At 46.9% G+C, this 17,633-nt stretch overlaps 1 protein-coding gene across 1 annotated transcript in view; it reads right to left on the bottom strand.

Moving 5' to 3' along the window:
- The window catches only part of Ptpn14 (protein tyrosine phosphatase non-receptor type 14), a 135,881-nt gene that overhangs the window by 72,776 nt on the left and 45,472 nt on the right, over positions 1-17,633 (bottom strand). The window contains exon 2 of the mRNA XM_028761184.1: positions 10,334-10,645. Within this exon, the coding sequence (XP_028617017.1) occupies positions 10,334-10,507 (174 nt within the window). The 5' untranslated portion in view covers positions 10,508-10,645. The remainder of the gene's footprint in view (positions 1-10,333; positions 10,646-17,633) is intronic.

Below are 17,633 nucleotides of genomic sequence, written 5' to 3'. Positions count from 1 at the left end.
CTGCCAGCTGTAAGCTTTGCCAATGTAGAAACTTCACAATCGATCAGATTTTAACTAAAAAGACATGTGTTCTGTTTGTACCTTTATTATACATGAATTGTTTGTTATAGACTTCTCCCATATCATGCTTTGAGATTGGAAGGCTCTCTTCTCCACAGCTGCCCCCAAAGCCACTGGTGGCTCTTGGAAGATTACTTCGGCATTTGGTGAATGAAAGTGTGATTATCACCCTAAAACTTGAAGCTTCAACCAGCTTGGGTATGAACAACATGCTGAATGACTGAGACATGGTAACTTCACACACCCAATCCTGTTTTTATTTGAACGTGTGCTAAGATTTCAGGATTAGTGCAAACAGATACACACACACACACACACGCACACACACACGCACACACACACGCACATACACACACGCCCACTTCTGAAGACGCCTTTGTGTTCGATTAGAGCCTGGGCTGGCTTACAGCACACCTGGAGATCTGCCTTCAGAAGAATGTGCTCATTACCAAGTTTAATTTCCAAACGCATTCTTTCTCCTCACTACAGCTGGCTACCCCCTCCAGTCACTGCAGAACAATTCCTACAAAAATCGCCAATGAAGCCTTGGTCCTGCTTTCCCAGCATAACCCTGGCCTACAAAAGCCGGAGCACACAGGCTGGCAGAGATGGTTTTCTCAGCCAGGTTGAAATGGTTGCATCCCCCAAGGTGCTCCAAAGGGCAGGTTTGGGTCTGTATCTTCTCAAGCTACAAAATGCAAGACTGGGCACTCAGTGATGTCTCTATCAACACAAGCAAAGCTGACTGAACCCACTCTTGTCCAGCTGTGTATGTCTTGACTTTTGTGAGTCTGTCTGTGTTTCCAACACGAGAGATGGCACAATCGAGGTCCACAGGTCCCTACACAGAAGAGCTCTGAGGTTCATATACCTAGATATCTCTCTCTCCCTCTCTCTCTCTCTCCTCTCTCTCTTCCCTCTCTCTCTCTCCCTCCCTCCCTCTCTCTCTGACTCCATACGCAAAGGAAGGCCTAGACTCCTAGAGGCTTTGACTTCAAGATGGAGTGGCTGCAGTTCTTATCCACGTGCTGCACAGAACACTGAGGAGCTAATATCTGCCACCCACATCCAGGGCTCACAGAAAGCACAGCACAAGGCAGGTCACCTGACTAATTTTCACTGGCTCTTTTTAGCACCAATATTTTCATGGTTTAGAGCTAGAAACCCAACCTCCCAGAGGCTCATATAAAACCTTGGTCCCAGGTTCACAGGGCCTGGTGGGGATATATTCTGAAAGGAGATCATAGCACCCTGAGCCCTTTCCTCCCGTTTGCCTTCCAAAGGTGGCAAGCCTTGTTTTGCACCTCTGCACACTTCCAGCAGGGTACGCTGCCTTGTTGCAAGCAAAGAACAAAGGAGACAACAAATGACCAACACAAAGCACTCTCTGAAGTCAACCTTTGGTAAATTGATCAGGTTACCAAATATAGTAACAGAAAGCTGACAATGGTTCTGTGGACCACAGAATTAGAAAATGCTGCCAGGTAGAAGGGGAGGGCTAGGAGGTGGCTCTGCTGGTCACATGCTGGCTAAGCAAGTGTGGGGACCTTGATTTGGAGCCCTGGCACCCAGGCATGTCGGCATACAGCTGTAATCCCAGTGCTGGGAAAGCCAGCCAGCCTAGACAAACTGACGGACCCCAGTTAGTAAGAAATAATAAAGTGGGGAGCAGCTGAGAAAAAGACATGACATCAACCTACTGGCCATGTATGCGTGCACGCCCTCACCACATGCACACACTTTAAATATACACAGAGGCAGAGAAGACAGCCCAGTGGTTCACACCTATAATCCCGGCACTTGGGAGGCTGAGGAGAGGATCATGAGTTTGAGGTCAACCTAGGCTATATCCTACCTCAAAACAACAAAGAACAGAACAAACCAGGAGTGATGGCTCGTGCCTAGAAGCCCAGCCCTTGGGAGGTGAGGGCAACAGGATCAATTCCAGATAACACTCAGCTACATAAGAGATGTAGGCCAGCCTAGGCTAAGAGAGATTCCGTCACAAGCAACAACAATAAAACCACACACCGAAACAAGCAAGAAAGGAAAGGGAGTCAGGCTAATATCAGGAACATAAGAAACGGCTAACGGAAGCCAGATTAGCTACAGATAATAGAAAGAAAGGCCTTAAGCAGGCATGAAAAATAACCACAAAGCAAGAAGAGGTTCTGCAGCCCTCTGGAAAGTCTTGTCCTAGGCACTTCTGGGACACTGGAGGAACTGCTGAGTCCTACAGATACACCCACCAGGAACCAAAGACTCAAGACACAGGCTAAATCCAGATCCTCTGTGCTTCATTCAGCACCTGCCTGGAAAGGGTCCCAGGCCCTTCCTCACCGTACCAACCCCTGCACTGAAGAAAAGGCCATACAACAATCCCTCAGTGTGTTTTGGGGAGCTGAGAGTGTTTACAAATAAACACTGAGGTAAGCACTTAAGCCGTGGCCCACAGTGATTTCTAGAAGTGTGAGAGCCCTTTTGTGAGCATGGGCAAAAGGAAGCTCACACCTCAGGACTGCGGAGTGGACTAGCCCCGCCTTCCATTAGAAGTACTGTTGATGTTTCCGCCATGTTTTTATGCTCCATCTGAACCATAATACTCATTCAAAATTTTAATAGTCAAATTATGAAGGACAGCAATGACCACAGGAAGAATTCAGTGATTTGGGGAGGACTTTTTTTTTTAAGTTTTAAAAGATGTGTCTATGTAGTATGCGTAATTGTTTTGCATGCATGTGTGTCTATATGTGCCTGGTACCCTCTGAGGCCAGAAGAGAGCATCAGACCCTCTGAAACCAGAGTGACAAACAGTTGTAAACCACCATGTGTGTGGTTGGAATCTGACCCAGGTTCTCTGCAAGAAGAGCTAGTGCTTTTAACAACTAAGCCGTCTCTCTAGCCTGAAATCAAAAATTTGTATTGCTAACACCTTGCAGGGTATTCTTTTAACTCCTCTTCTTTTCATACCTATACACTGAGATCACTACACCAGAGAGAAAACCACCATGAAGGGACATTTTACAGAGCACGTACTCCTGTACAACACACACACACACGAGTGTACGCACATACACACACACACATACACACACACACATATATGAGCGTGTGCACATACACACACATCACATACACATATGTGTGCACACATGTACACATGCACAAACAAGTGAACACACATGTGCACAGGATGGAGAACACTTTTGCTTGAGGCTCTAAGTACTAATCTTGAGACACAGTAAGTGGTAAAGAGTTCTAAATAACAAAGCAAATCACCTCTCATGGAAACTGAATTTGTGGCATAAGCATTTGTCATTGCTGTTGCTGCTGAAATAGTCTTTTTCCAAACAGTGCCAAGCAGTTCCCAGTGATTCACTATGCAATTATCCAATGAAACAGTTATAAAACTACTCAAGAAACGGGGCCCTCTAATAAAGAGGCAAATGAAATGAACAGGCATTTATGAACAGACAAAACTCACAGTCCGCAGATCAAGGGAAAATGCTCAACCCTGTCTTACTGCCATGGATACGCAAATCGGAACTACAATGGGGTTCCCAGGCATGCCCACTAAAAGGAGGATCATGGAAACAATGCTGGCAAGGGAGGGGAGGCCATATACACGGATGGCGGGGATGTCCTGATGGGGCCTCTGTGGAAGTCAGTGTCAAGGTTCCTCAAAGCAGGGAAACCTGTACTGCCATATGACCTGGGATACAGCCACAGAAATTTGAGCCAGCACTCCACAGAGATGCTGATGATGGCACGATTCACTCACCCCAGACAAGGTGTAGGATCAATAGATAAACCAATAAATGGGTCAAGAAGATGTGTATACATAAACTGTGGCGTTTCACTGAGTCATAAAAAAAGAATGTCTTTTTCAGAAACCAGATGGAACTGGAGAGCATATTAAGCAAGATAAACCTGACCCAGAAAGACAAATGTCACTTTGTTTTCATCTGTGACTCCTTGACCATGTATGTATGTACATCAGGATATGCACACATATGTGTGTGCATATATACATATATGTGTGTTTATACATAAATATGTATGTATATACACAGGATGTACGGGCACTGTGGCTATAGTGAATTGGTTGAGTACTTGTCTGTCCAGTCCACCACCATGACAAGCTGGGTGGGGTCTCCCACCTAACGCCAGCATTAGACAGGCGGAAGGATCAAGGACAGTGAACAGGAAAAAGTGAGGGAGAGTGAACACAGCTGAATACCAAGAATGTCACTACGAATCCTATCACCTTGTACATGTTAATAAGAATTGTAAAAGGTTTGGGAAGATGAGGGTTCCTGGTATGGAATAAACTGTTCTTGAAGGTGCCTGTACCACACCTTCTGTGACATTCTAATTTAAAATTCTGGGCTCTGTGATCTTATAGGAAGGAGGGTCCATTTGGGAGATTTCCAGCTTTAGACTGGTTTCTTAACCTATAGTCTCACCGAAGCTAGCTGTGTGCCACGCAACTCCCCGTGCTCAGTCCAAGGGCTGCCTCTCCCACTAAGCACAGCTGTGCATACCCAGCTTCAAGTTCAGCCCAGTTTGGTTCCCTGGGTTTCACCACTAAACACTGCCACAGATTATATGAAATGTGGAAGATGACTCCAATCAGAAACCACCTCTTCTGTGACCAAAGGGACCTCATTCCCCTGAGGAAACGCCCAGAACTGGAGCTTTCTGTTTAATGCACTAAATGTAAGCCAGGCCTGGCTGACCCTTGGGATAACTCTGGGCATACATCTCTTGTTTAAAGCCACAAGTTGATGGCTCCAGTTAGGCAGTTAAAAAAAAACAAACAAAACAAAAAAAAAAAAAAACCAACAGTTCCCAGAAAGAGGAACTGTTATCTCTGAGTCGGAATGGTGTAGGGAGAACCACAGGAGGATGACATCTCCATGTGACTGCTTTCTGGATTTATTTGGAGGTTAGCATCTTGACCGAAGTATCAATGTCTATATGTACTAAAATGTCAGCTGGTGTTTGCAGTGGCAGACAGGTGTGTACCAGAGTCAGTGTTCATAGTAATGACTGTGGAAAGATCCCAGGGAGTGAAAACCTGCAAACTGAGTGGAAGACACTGTGGCCTGAGTATGCAATGTCACCATAAGCTTGTGTGTGAACACCTGGTCGCCAGCTGATGGCACTGCCTTTGAGAAAGTGGTGGAAGCGTGCGCGATGGAAGGCAGGCATGGGTCACTGGGGGTGGGCTTTGACACTGAAGGCCATGTGACCAGCTCACTGGTGCTGGCATGCCGTCCCCCATGATGTACTCAAACCCTTCCAACAGGAGCCCGGGCAAGCCCTTTCCTGAGTTGTTCTTCCGTTGCTGATAGGATTCCTTCCTATTGCAGTGATGGGGAGCAAGTCCCGGACCTCGCACATGGCGGGCTAGCAACCTACCCCTGAGCTATGGCTCCACCCTTCCTCCATTCATCTATAATGAGATGATGTGTAGCTCCACACACTGACTATTCACGGCAGAAGACTGCTGAGGGTTTGGTTGCTCTAGTTTTGTGAGCCGTGGCATGGCTTTAATGCCATCTGTGAGGGTTGCACATGCGGCCCTGGCAATTATAAGGGATTAAAGCCTTGATCTTAATGCAGGCATTCTGAGGAGGTAATCAGCCAGAAGCAAAAGTTTAGAATATCTTGTATTAAGCTCTAACAGGCTGCCCGCCTCACCCAGTACTTCAGTTGTCAATCAAGAAGCAGAGCTGGTATGGTTCCACCTCAGAGAAGAAAGGCGTTACGTACAAGCACTGAAGGCGGCTTCTCTGGGGCACGAGACGCAGCCATAAAGCAGGCTCTGAGCAGGTCCTCCTGTCACAGTCCAGTGGCTCTGGAAAATAAGTCATGCTATCCTCCACAGCTGGAGAACTGCAAGACCATCTTGTATGCACCTAATCTTTGCACTCGGTAGTTCTGGGGATTCTAGAACACATCTAACTAACAAGGGGCCCATCCTCATTCTTGTAGCTAATGTCTTCATGGAAGTGGAGGGAAACAAGCTGTAGTTGTAATGGGGACCCATGAAGCCCATCATGACCAGAGCTGAGAAAACCTTCCCACAAAGTATTGTGGCTCTTGCAGAACACATACCCAATGGGGAAGACTAAAGAGGGAAGGCTGAGCAAGACCCACCTCTGTTTGTACTAAAATGAAGGCACACTTATCATTACAGCAGAGGCCAGGCAGAACACTAGCTAAGATTTCCAGTTTTCATCTTCACAAGACAAAAAATCAATACAAAATTCAAAGACCAGAAATCCACGCCCACCCACAATAGATTCTTCCTCAGCACTGATCTTCAAAATGTTTTATATTTACAAGTTCTGCCCCTCCCTCCTTCCCTTCCCGTGTGTGTGTGTGTGTGTGTGTGTGTGTAGCATACTATGCTGTGTATGTGCCGTGGTGTGCAAGTGAAAGGCAGGAGACAATTAGCAATCGTCAGTTCTCTCCTCCTACCGTGTGGTCCCAGGAATCAAAATGTGGTCATCAGACAGGCTTGGTAGCAGGTGCCTTTATTCAGTGGGCTGTCTTTTTTACTTTTTTTTTTTTAACTTGACACATCCTTAAACATATCTGGGAACTTAACTGAGAAACTGTTTCTACCGACTTGGCCCCTGGGTATGTCTATGGGGCATTTTCTTAATGATCAACCCAATGGGCAGTGCCACTGCTGGGCAGTTGGTCCTAGGTTGTATAAGAAAACAGGCTAAGCAAGTTGCCATGGAAAGCAAGCCAGTAAGCAGCACTTTGCTGTGGCCTGGGCTTCAGTCCCTATTCTAGGTTCTTGCCTTGGCTATCCCAGATGATGCTATCCCAGATGATGCTACCCCAGATGATGCTATCCAAGATGATGGACAGCAAAGTGTAAGATGAAACACACCCTCTCCTCTCCAAGTTCCTTCCAGTCAGTTTTCACCACAGCGACAGAAAGCAAAGTAGAACCCATCTCATCAGCCCCTGTGCTGATCACTTTAAGCCCCTGGCTATGGTTAAGCAGGTTACAGAATGGAGGCAGAGTCCATTGATGGGGAATTAGGATCTCCTGTCAATCAAACAGAAGGTCACAGTCGTTACCAAGTGCCAATAGATTAATGTCAATCAAACCACACACCTGTCTGTAACATGAGCTCACCTTTCTTTGATGGACATGTATGTCGGGTGCCTGTGTCGCTAAAACCTTTACACATTTTAAAAATAGAAAACCATGGAAGATTAATTAATTAATTAGTAACTATGACAAATCTCTTGGGTGAAATATGAAATTGAGAGAGAGAGAGAGAGACGGAGAGAGAGAGAGAGAGAGAGAGAGACTGAGACTCAACTGGGCACAGGATACCCACAAAACACAAGCCCACATTGAGGGGGAAACTCTGTGTTTATCCCCTCCTGCTTCCAACTTTGTTTGGAAGACCTTCCCGTTGGGGGCAAGCGCAGAGCTTGCTCTCCTCTAACTCAGAGGATCTGAATTAAAAAGGGGAGGATCTTGATGCCAACGTTATCTGTCACAGGATGAAAGTGGGAGACCCGAAGAGAAAGTGATTTGCTCGGAGGTGACAAACTCATTGAGTGCACGACAGCACAAAGCCGGCATGAAAGCTGAGCCCCACCTTAGCACTGAGCTGCCAGTCACACAATGCATGATGGGAGCCTCTGACCTGCTCCCTTTATCCCAGCTCAAGAGGTCGTTGTAGGATCATGGCGATGGGGGGGTTGCCCTTTGACCTTTTGCTGGTCAGGAGAGATGCCTTCACACACACACACACACACGCACACACACACACACACACACACACACACCACTGCATAGACAGATGCTCTTGACTTCCTCCTCTGCAAATCCAGCCCCTGTGCTAAGACCTGCCATCTTTTCTACCTGAATGCCTAATCAGCCTTCAGGGCCAGATTTAAAGTACAAAGGCTATGTGCCTCTGTGTGTGTGTCTGTGTGTGTCTGTGTGTGTGTGTGTGTGCCTGTGTGTGCCTGTGTGTGTGTGTGTGTGTGTCTGTGTGTGTCTGTGTGTGTCTGTGTGTCTGTGTGTGTCTGTGTATGTCTGTGTGTGTCTGTGTGTGTCTGTGTGTCCGAGTGCCATGCATGCACACACGTGTATACACACAGACAGATGTGTTCACATACAAGCAGTGTGTGTGGAGGCCAGAGGCTAGCCTATCACAGTGTCTCCAAGAGCCTTATTTTGAATGAGTCTCTCCCTGAATCTGTAGTTCAGCTTCAGCTAGACTGGCTGGCCACAGAGTCCTGGGGACACACCCATCTGTCGCTATACCTCAGTCTGCTTTACAGGCTCACACACTGCCACACTTGACAACCACTAAGGGCAGGCACCATGGTGGCCCTACTCTGATTTGCTTTAGTGCAGGTGGCATTCAGTCTTTATCTAGCACTTGGTGAGACGCTGGAGCCTCCTGCTCCCGAGTGTCCGTCAAGTCCTAAAGAAGTCACGCAGTTGTACAGACATTCAAGTGTGAGCAACTATGAATTACGGGACACAGTGCCCTACACTTCCAGGTGGACAACAGGACTACAAAGTAAACTTCACCATTCCCTCTACCCAGATCAGGACACAGAGGCCCAGACAGCTCCTGTCATTTCTCCACAGTCACTCAGCAAATAGGCTCCAGAGTCACAAGCAGAACCAAGTCCAAGACAACAAATCTACCTACACTTAGAGCTATTGACCTGCAAATTATAATGATCCTAAGACATACGAATGACCTGTTAATTTAACATAATGAGGAATGCTCAAAAATCACTTCACTACCTTTCCAATGATATTTAATTTTATACATGAATTTAGATATGTTTAAACATGTACAACCCAAAATGCCACCACTAAGCAAAGGATGGCCAGCTACCTGCCATCGGCAAGGCTGGGCCTTTTCTCGGGCTGCTCTCATGTGAGGAGCATGGCTCTACTCATGCTCTGTGAGGAGAGACTCTGGCTGCATATGGAAATGAATCAACACACAGCTCACCCTAACGCTGACGCCAGAGTCTAGACACAAAGAGCAGCCAGAACAGAGGTTCAGGAGCAAGAGGCTCCAGAGAACAATAGGTACCCCACAGAAGAAGCGTAAGGGGAAGGACTGGAACCCAGGAGAGGAGTGACCATCAGCCTCTTCTGTGCCCTGAAATACTGTCACCTAGACCCTAGTGCGATCCCAGGAGTCTGAGGGATTCCTGACGCTCAGGGATGTCTGAATCTCAGGGTAGGCTACAGTTCACCTAGGGGGCTGCCCACCAGCCAACACGTCATGTTGCCATCAAGATTCAAAATATACAAATGTGGGCTCCTTACAAAAGATTCTGGTCCTGAATGCCTGGAAGCTGAAAACAGTGAGCTTCCCTTGCAGCAGCAGCAGCAACACACCGCACCAAGTTTCTTCTAATGGCGACCTGCCAGGTGTGGTGCTGCACGGCTGTGATCCTAGCTGGATCACAGTGAGACCCTGTTTCAAATTACCAGACAACGCAATAGCACGCATGAAGCCCAAAGGAACAAACACCTATCTCAACGGCTCTCGCTGCGATGGAAAGACAGCTAAGGCAGTAAGTGCTTCACATTCAAGCAGAGGACTGTGAGTTCAATTCCCAGAACCCACATAAACACCTCAAGTGTGACAAGCTTTGTGTCCTGGGCCTTGGGAGTTCAGGGTAAGAGACCAGACAATTCAATGAGCCCCTGCCTCCGCGGACACACAAATGCACGTGTGAATTGAAGAATTTTTTTAAAAAAAATGCTTTCTCAACATCTCTGGGTGCCTCTCACTTTAAGTGCTGTTTGCTCCTCTCCTTTCTGAGGGGGAAATACAGAAACAAACAAAGGCAGCTGCAGCCATCCGGAACGTGGGCGGTTTCTCCTTGTGACGAAGCCATCAAACCCGTATGCCAACTGCCCACTCAAGTGTTTTAAAGAAGAAGAAGAAACCAGCTTCGGTGGGGAGAGTCTCTCATTCTTACCTCCCCCTAAAATCACACAAGGGAAACAAGAGGAAGACCACTTCCCCTCCCCACCCCAGCTGTAGGCCCTTCTTCTGGGAGCATCAGTGGTCTCCTGAGTTGCAGGAGCCTCCCCGGGTCACACCCACACTAAGAAGAGCAGGTTCTTTTAAACACACGCTTAGGCTAAAAACATAGCAGTTGCCAACTTGTTAGCAGATAGCTGGTTCCTCTGAAGAGCCCCCTCCCTGTCCCCACGACACGCAGTTATGCACGCTCAACTCACCTCCCTCAGCTCCAGCCTCTGGGCCACCGCCTCAAGGCACTCTTGCCCCGTGCTTTCCACCGACAGCGTGCACTCGATGACATTGCTGTCCAGCAGGCGGATCCGAGTGACAAAGCAGTTCTTGCTCAAGACATTGTAACGCCGAGTTCTGCGGAGCTTCAGGCCGAAAGGCATGGCTCTGCGGCCCCGGGGACACCGCCCTCCTCTCCTGGCACAGGCACCCCTGAGATGGCCTTAGCAGTTCTGTGTTGGGGCGGTCACACTAAGGTATAGGAAAAGGTGTCCATGCCCACCAGGCTCTCTGCAGGACAGCTGTGGAGGAAACAGAGAGTTTGATCATGCACTCTGCATGGGAAGCTGTCACTGCTGCACAACCACACACGCACACACACACACTCAACGCGTGCGCACACACACAGACACATGCACACAAGCACCCAGTCAGAAGGAGAATCAGATTCAATCACCTTGGAGTCCTAAAGCCTTGTTGGAGACTATGCATCTTCTCACTCTCTCTCATCAAGGTGACATTAGAAGACCCAGGAGGATGAAACCCATCACAGATACACAGCACCTCCAGACTCCAAGGTACCCCATACCCAGTCCCATTTACACCACCATCCTCTCGGGGACACTCTCTGCATGAGGAGTGGAACTGGAGGAGTTTGAACTGCTCAGAATCTTCTCTTGCTCAACTTCACGGGGAACCACACGAGATAAACTTCACTAGGCTTTTATACTGAGGAGGGGCTGGTGAGATGGCTCAGTGGGAGAGGTGCTTGCGGCCAAGCCTGACAACCTGAATTCAATTCCCAGAGCCCACACAGCAGGAGAGAGCTGACTCCCACGAGCTGTCCTCTGACCTCCACATGCATGCCCTGTCATACACACGAGCACATGAACGCAGTTACAATAAATAAATGTACACAATAGAAAATGACTGTGCAGGTGAAAACCAACATGGCGAATGCTGAAACCTCAATCGACTAAAAACTTCATCTTGTTTCTGCCCTTACAAACACTAAGTTTTCAGAGCCGTTTTTTACCTTTTAATACTTTGTAGCTGTTTACTTAAACATATGATGCAAAGGGTAGCAGCTTGCATTTAACAGAGATGCTTTCTACTCCTTCCTTTACAATACAGAATTTTCATTGCCACCTTTAGTTTGGTGCTGGGGATCAAACCCAGGGCCTTGCCCCTGCTAAGCACACATTCTCCCTGTGAGCTGTATCCCTAGTCCCTAAGATATGTAAGTTCTTTCATGTACTCCAAAATCTTACTCTGTGTTCCTTTTCCTCCACAAATATTTTGAAAGCTGTGTGGAACCACCCAAATGTGGTCCCGTTCCTTTACAGATGACTCGGTGCGAAAGTCCTGTCACCGATTACAGATTAGTTAACCCACCAGTTAATGAGACTGACACTCTGACGTCTCACCAGTGTGGCAAACACAAGCATCAAACAGCAAGCAAAGGGGCTTTACCGTTCCACCCTGAGCCAGCCGTGTTCTGGTCAGGAGGCGCAGGAAACGTCTTTCAGGAAAGTCAGCGACGTGCAGTGAGCTTTTCCATCCAGCTGCCTGCTCCCACTAGGCTCAGGGGACGACTAGGCTGGCAGCTGTGTTAGCTCAGGCAGGTGCATGCAGGCTTAAGCCCTTCATCCATCCTGACAGAGTGCTGCCCCTGAGCTCCACTGACTCCTGAATGGGCGAATCTGAGCCACTGGCACCTGCAGGAATCCTCGAGCTGTCTGTGATATTTATATGCCGCTCCCTGCCAGAACCCCAGGCCTCCTGAAGGTTGTCAGGGTATAACCCTACAACACACCAAAACACACTCCCAGCCTCCCTCGGTAGGCTTTGATACTTGCCCTCGGCACATTCCTGAGCATGGCAGGTACATGTTTTATGATAGCTTAAAATACATATGGCTAGAAATGCTGGCTTGGTAAAATAGATTAACATTTCTAAACCACTTTATGTTGGCAGAGTATCATGTTTACTTCCAAGCCACGCCAGTCTGATCTCCTGATAGGGACAGAAAATATGGAGGGACCCACCCAAAAGGGGGGGGAGGGGAAGAAGAGAGGAAGCCAGAATATCCTTAAGTGTTTACTGACGAATTCCCTCTACTCACTGAAGCAAAGGACAGGTAGGCTAAGATTCGATGCCTACATTAAGAAAGCCTTAAACAGACAGAAATGTTTGCTCGGTAGACACCAGCTGCATTTCTCTTCCTGGGCCAGACACTTTACATTCGGGTGTGTCTCCCTTAAACACCTATGAAAGAATGTGGCTGGCTTGGTATCCCAGCAAAAACAATCTCCGAATATTCTCCAGCATGACACAACGCACAGATGGTGAAATAACCATCGACTCCCCAGCCGAGTGTGTGGATAACCGTAGTTCTTATAAGGGACAGAACGTACACACAGCAAATAATGTAAGTCCAGCAGTCATTTTCCCGGGCTCCTGGTGACGAGGAACGGAATTCTGTATTTTTCCAAACCACTTTCAACCACCTTGTGGACCACCTCCAAAACAGCCTTCAGACGTGTCAATAGTCACAGCTAACAAACAACCTGACATCATGGACCCTAGAAAATATCTATTTCACTTTTTTATTTTTTAACAATCCTGATCTTTGATTTGCAAGATAAGGTCTCAACAATAACTCCAAGAAAACTAGTCGGAACCTTCGGCAAGTCGACAACTAAAAACCAAGTGTCAGATGGGAAAGCTGCCTCCCAAGCAGAGAGTGGAGAGATTAAGAAAAATAAAAGGTGCTGTGTTGAGGCTGGAGAGATGGCTCAGCGGCTAAGAGCACTGGCTGCTCTTCTGGAGTACCTAGGTTCAATTCCCAGCACCTACATGGCAGCTAACAACTCTAGCTCCAGTTCCAGGGGATCTGACGCCCTCGCACCAATGCACAAAAAAAAAACCAAAATTAGGTAAATTATTTTTTAAAAAAATGGTAAACAAGGAAAAAAAAGGCGATGTTTTTGTTGTTCTTGATTAGATCCTGTTTGACAGTGAGGGTGGGGAAACCTAGAAAAGATAGGAGGCAATTAGGGGAATTTGAAATAAAAAAAAAAGGAATGACATAATATTTGTAAATCACTGTTAGTTTTCTTGTGTTTTACTGTGTGTACGGGGTGTGTGTGTACGTGTGTAACATCCATGTGTGTGTGCATGCATGAATTCATATGTGTGTGCATGCATGGATGTCTACTTACTGTGAAGGTCAGAGGACAACACCAAGCACCTTCCTCAGTCACTCTCTGCCTTATTTTTGTTTGTTTGTTTGAGACAAGTTTTCTCACTGACTATAGAGCTCAGGGATACTTAAGTCAACTGGCCAGCAAGCCCAGGGACCCTCCTAAGGGGACCACTGATCTTTTCACCTGGGTCTGGGCATTAAACTCAAGTCTGTAGACCTAAGGGCAAGCACTTCCCTGAGTTGTCTCCCCAGCCCCAACTCTCAGTGATTTCAGATGGTGGAACTGTCGCTATGAGAGAGATCAGGAGCTCTATTATGAGTCAAAATGTCAGGATGAAGGCTTGAGAGATGGCTCAGCAGTTAACAGCACTGGTTGCTCTTGTAGATGACCAGGGTTCAGTTCCCAGCACTCACATGGTGGATAACAACCAGCTGTAACTATAGTCCAGGGCGGGGAACTGATGTCCTCTTCTGGTCTCTGTGGGCACTGTAGACACACGGTGTACAGACATACATGTAGCCAAAACTCCCGTACATATAAAATAAAGGGGAAAAAACCTTTAAATATCATTATGCCTGTGAGTTCTTAAAAAAAAAGAATTATTTATTTTATATATGTGAGTACACTGTTGCAGTCTTCAGACACACCAGAAGAGGGCATTGGATCCCATTACAGATGGTTGTGAGCCACCATGTGGTTGCAGGGAATTAAACTCAGGACCTCTGAAAGAGTGGTCAGTGTTATTAACTGCTGAGCCATCTCTCCAGCCCACCTGTGATTTTTAAATGGTATGCATATGTTTATGTATATATGTATACACTGACAGACACATGGTGCACACACATGAGCACATATACATGGATTCAGAGCTGGAACACTGCTGACAGCAGTTAGGTGTGAGCAACAGCATACAGATGCTATCAATGCTCTGCTTCTCTGCGAACCTAAATGCTTTCACAACAAAAAGACGACAGAGAAAAGGCGTGCTGTGTGGATGATGTGCCAGTACAAAGTCTGTAGGGAAACAAAGGCAACTGGAGATAATCACACAGAAAACCAAGCGCTCCCAGGAGACGTGGGAGGAGCTGCTAAGCTGCTGGGGGAGGGGCAACAAAGGGGACTGAGGGAAGTGGGGAGAAAATCTGCTCAAAGTACACCACACACCTGCATGAAAATGGCCTTATATAACCCATCACAATGACACTGAAATGTGCTCTAAGAAAGAGAGGCAAGAAAAGAGTATTCACACTATTTAAATGGGTTTTTTTTTTTAAAAAAAACAGGAACTATTTTTAACCCATTAAAAGAAACTTTTTAATTAATTTATTTATTTTTAAGAACACAGTGGGGGCTGGGGATGTGGCTCTGGGGGGTAAAGTGTTTGTCATGCAGGCGTGAGGATCTGAGCCAAAATCAGCAGAACCCATGTAAGGCCAGGCATGGTAATGCTCACCTGTCAAACCCTAACCGAGATGGGAGTTGGGACATGACTATCCCTAGACGCTCTCAGGCAGCGAGCCTGGCACATGCAGTTGGGCAGCAAGCCTGGCACATGCTGTGTTGAACCACAAAGAGTCCTTGTCCCCAAACAAGGTGAAGGGCAGATGCAATGGCTGAGATTGTCCTCTTCACACTAGTGTGTGCATGTGCAAACCTTCACTAAAATGCATAAACACACATACACACACACACGTGCAAGTGCACATGAACACACATACACATGCATGCACACATGTACACACATGCATACACACACAAGCATGCATGCACATGCTCCTGCACACACGCACACACACACACACACACAAATTACAGCTATTTAAACTATGGGTTCCTGGAATAATGACCTGTCAATGCCAAGCTCAGTCATTCTTGCCTCAGCCCCAGGCCTGGGTTCAATATCAATTCTCTCTACTATAAAGACATTTAGAAAGCCACTATTCAGTAAGCTGCACAAGTTCCCCTGTGGTTCCTCTCACAGGATGCTAGGTACACACACACACACATACACATACACACACACACACACACCAGTCACATAGTTTGCACACAGGCACTTTACTACCTAAACAGCCATGTAGAGAAAGTCCTTTCAAGTGAGGAGAACATGTCAAAGTTTAACAGGATGTAGGCTGAGCCCTGTCCCCCCTCCCCGCCCAGCATCAATATCTGGTTATCCCATGATTCTGACACTTCAGGCATAAATGGCTTTTTAAGAGCTATCCTGAGTGGGAGAAGAGGACAACTGGAACACACACACACACATACACACACACACTTAGTCAGGAGCATGGGCCCAGAATCTAGTGTCTCCAACGCTCCTTATGTTCCAGGAGGAAACTCACCGTCAAGAACTTTGAGCCTTAAACTTACAACACAGTAGTCTTCTCTCAAGGTCTCCACCCTTGACTCCTAAAGGGAAAGATATGGGTGGGCCTCAGGGTTGAGGTCTTCTGCCATCAAGTGCAGCTCTGCACAGAGCAGGACCCCAGCGGGCAAAGGGTTGCATGCTTAGACTCAGGAGTCTGCACTGTGGTTCTATGACCTGCCTGTGGAAGGAATTTGGCACTTTGTGAGTCTAGCTCTGGGGCTCTAAGAGAGGTCCCTGTCGTGAAGAGAAAGGGGTTATTTGGTTCATTGGTGGTTTGCAGGAAAGAAAATACAGGACTCATGTTTCCAAAAGGAATTGTCCTCCACTAGAGTCTTCCTTTCCTGGCTTTTGTGCACTCCTTCTACTGAGGGTGAGGACCTCTCGGAGAGAGATGGCACACTTCACACAAGGACTCTGCAAAAGGATTTGCTGGTGCCCTTTAGTGGGCCCACAGCAATTCATTAGGGTATTGCTCTGTAAATACACTTTATAGGTCTTTTATAGCACAGGATCCAGAGGGGGAGAGCACCAAGAAGCTTCAGAGTGGACTCAAGCCTCTTCCCAGGAGCCCATTACCCTCCTTAAGCTCTAAGATGAAAGCTTCCACTCCTAACTCTAATCTGTGGTTTCCAGTACGTCAGTCTTGTTTTTAACAATAATAAAGCTATCAACAAAATCCTTTCAAAGTCACACGCACACATGCATGTATGCACACGCACACGTGCGCACATGTGCACTACAAAAACAGCTTTCTGACCCTACACTTGATTGATCACATGAATCTTTTAAACAAGACAGTAAGTAGAGAGCTCCGTAGTGTCAACCAGATTCAGCTCTTCGCTAAATGGCCAGCCGAGTCTTTGGGGAAATGAAAGAGAAATTAAAACTCAAGCCTTACACTTGAGAATAGTTTCTTTTTATTTCCCATACGATGTGATACACATATTTATACCCTGCCCTGCCCCGCCCCCTTGAGTCTGAGTTCTGAGGTCACTAGGAGATGCTCACGGCTCGCTCGGTGTTTACCAACAGTGTCTGGAATTTCTCCAGCATTCCACAGTCTTCAGACTCCCAAGCACACCTCACAGAGCTATGCAACCATGATGGGGCGAGAAAACAGACTGACATGACCTGTCCACCCTGTGTACAAACCTGTGGGGACATGGTTTGATTGTCACACAGTGCTGTCATGTTCCCTAGGGGAAGTCTCTGTAGGAAGTGGGTGGAGCTTTGAGAGGAACTTAAGCCGTCTTCTCTCATCGCCTCTGAAAGAACATCTGATAGAACCGGGCTTGGTTTGGTAAAACCTCTACTCTCTCCTTGTTGTATTTTAATATGACAGCATCTCACTGTGTTTTCTTGGGCTCCCATGGAGATGGGATGATGAATGTCTGAATTTCCTGGGACTCAAAACAAGTTGCTTTTAACAAAACCTTTTTGTAAGGGATAAAACTCAAGTCCGTCGGTTGCTAAAGAAAACACCCATGACATCAAAGGATTTTAAGATTCCAGCTCCTTCCAAATATTCAGTGGAAAGATGAAAATTTGTCCACAAACACAGTTTCCAACTTTCCTGTGTAAATGACCTTTCAAAACTTTTCTCAAGCCACGTTTGAAATAAGACAAAGGTGACTTGCTGTACTGTGTTGACACAGTGGGGAGGGAAGTGGAGGGGACACAATGGTGGGGGCCACAGTGGTAGGGGGGAAC

The sequence above is a fragment of the Grammomys surdaster genome, unplaced genomic scaffold, assembly GCF_004785775.1.
Source record: "Grammomys surdaster isolate TR1022 unplaced genomic scaffold, NIH_TR_1.0 130, whole genome shotgun sequence".
Taxonomy (NCBI): Eukaryota; Metazoa; Chordata; class Mammalia; order Rodentia; family Muridae; genus Grammomys; species Grammomys surdaster.
The sequence above is the reverse complement of the archived record's forward strand: the minus strand, read 5'-3'. Positions and strand labels throughout refer to the sequence as shown.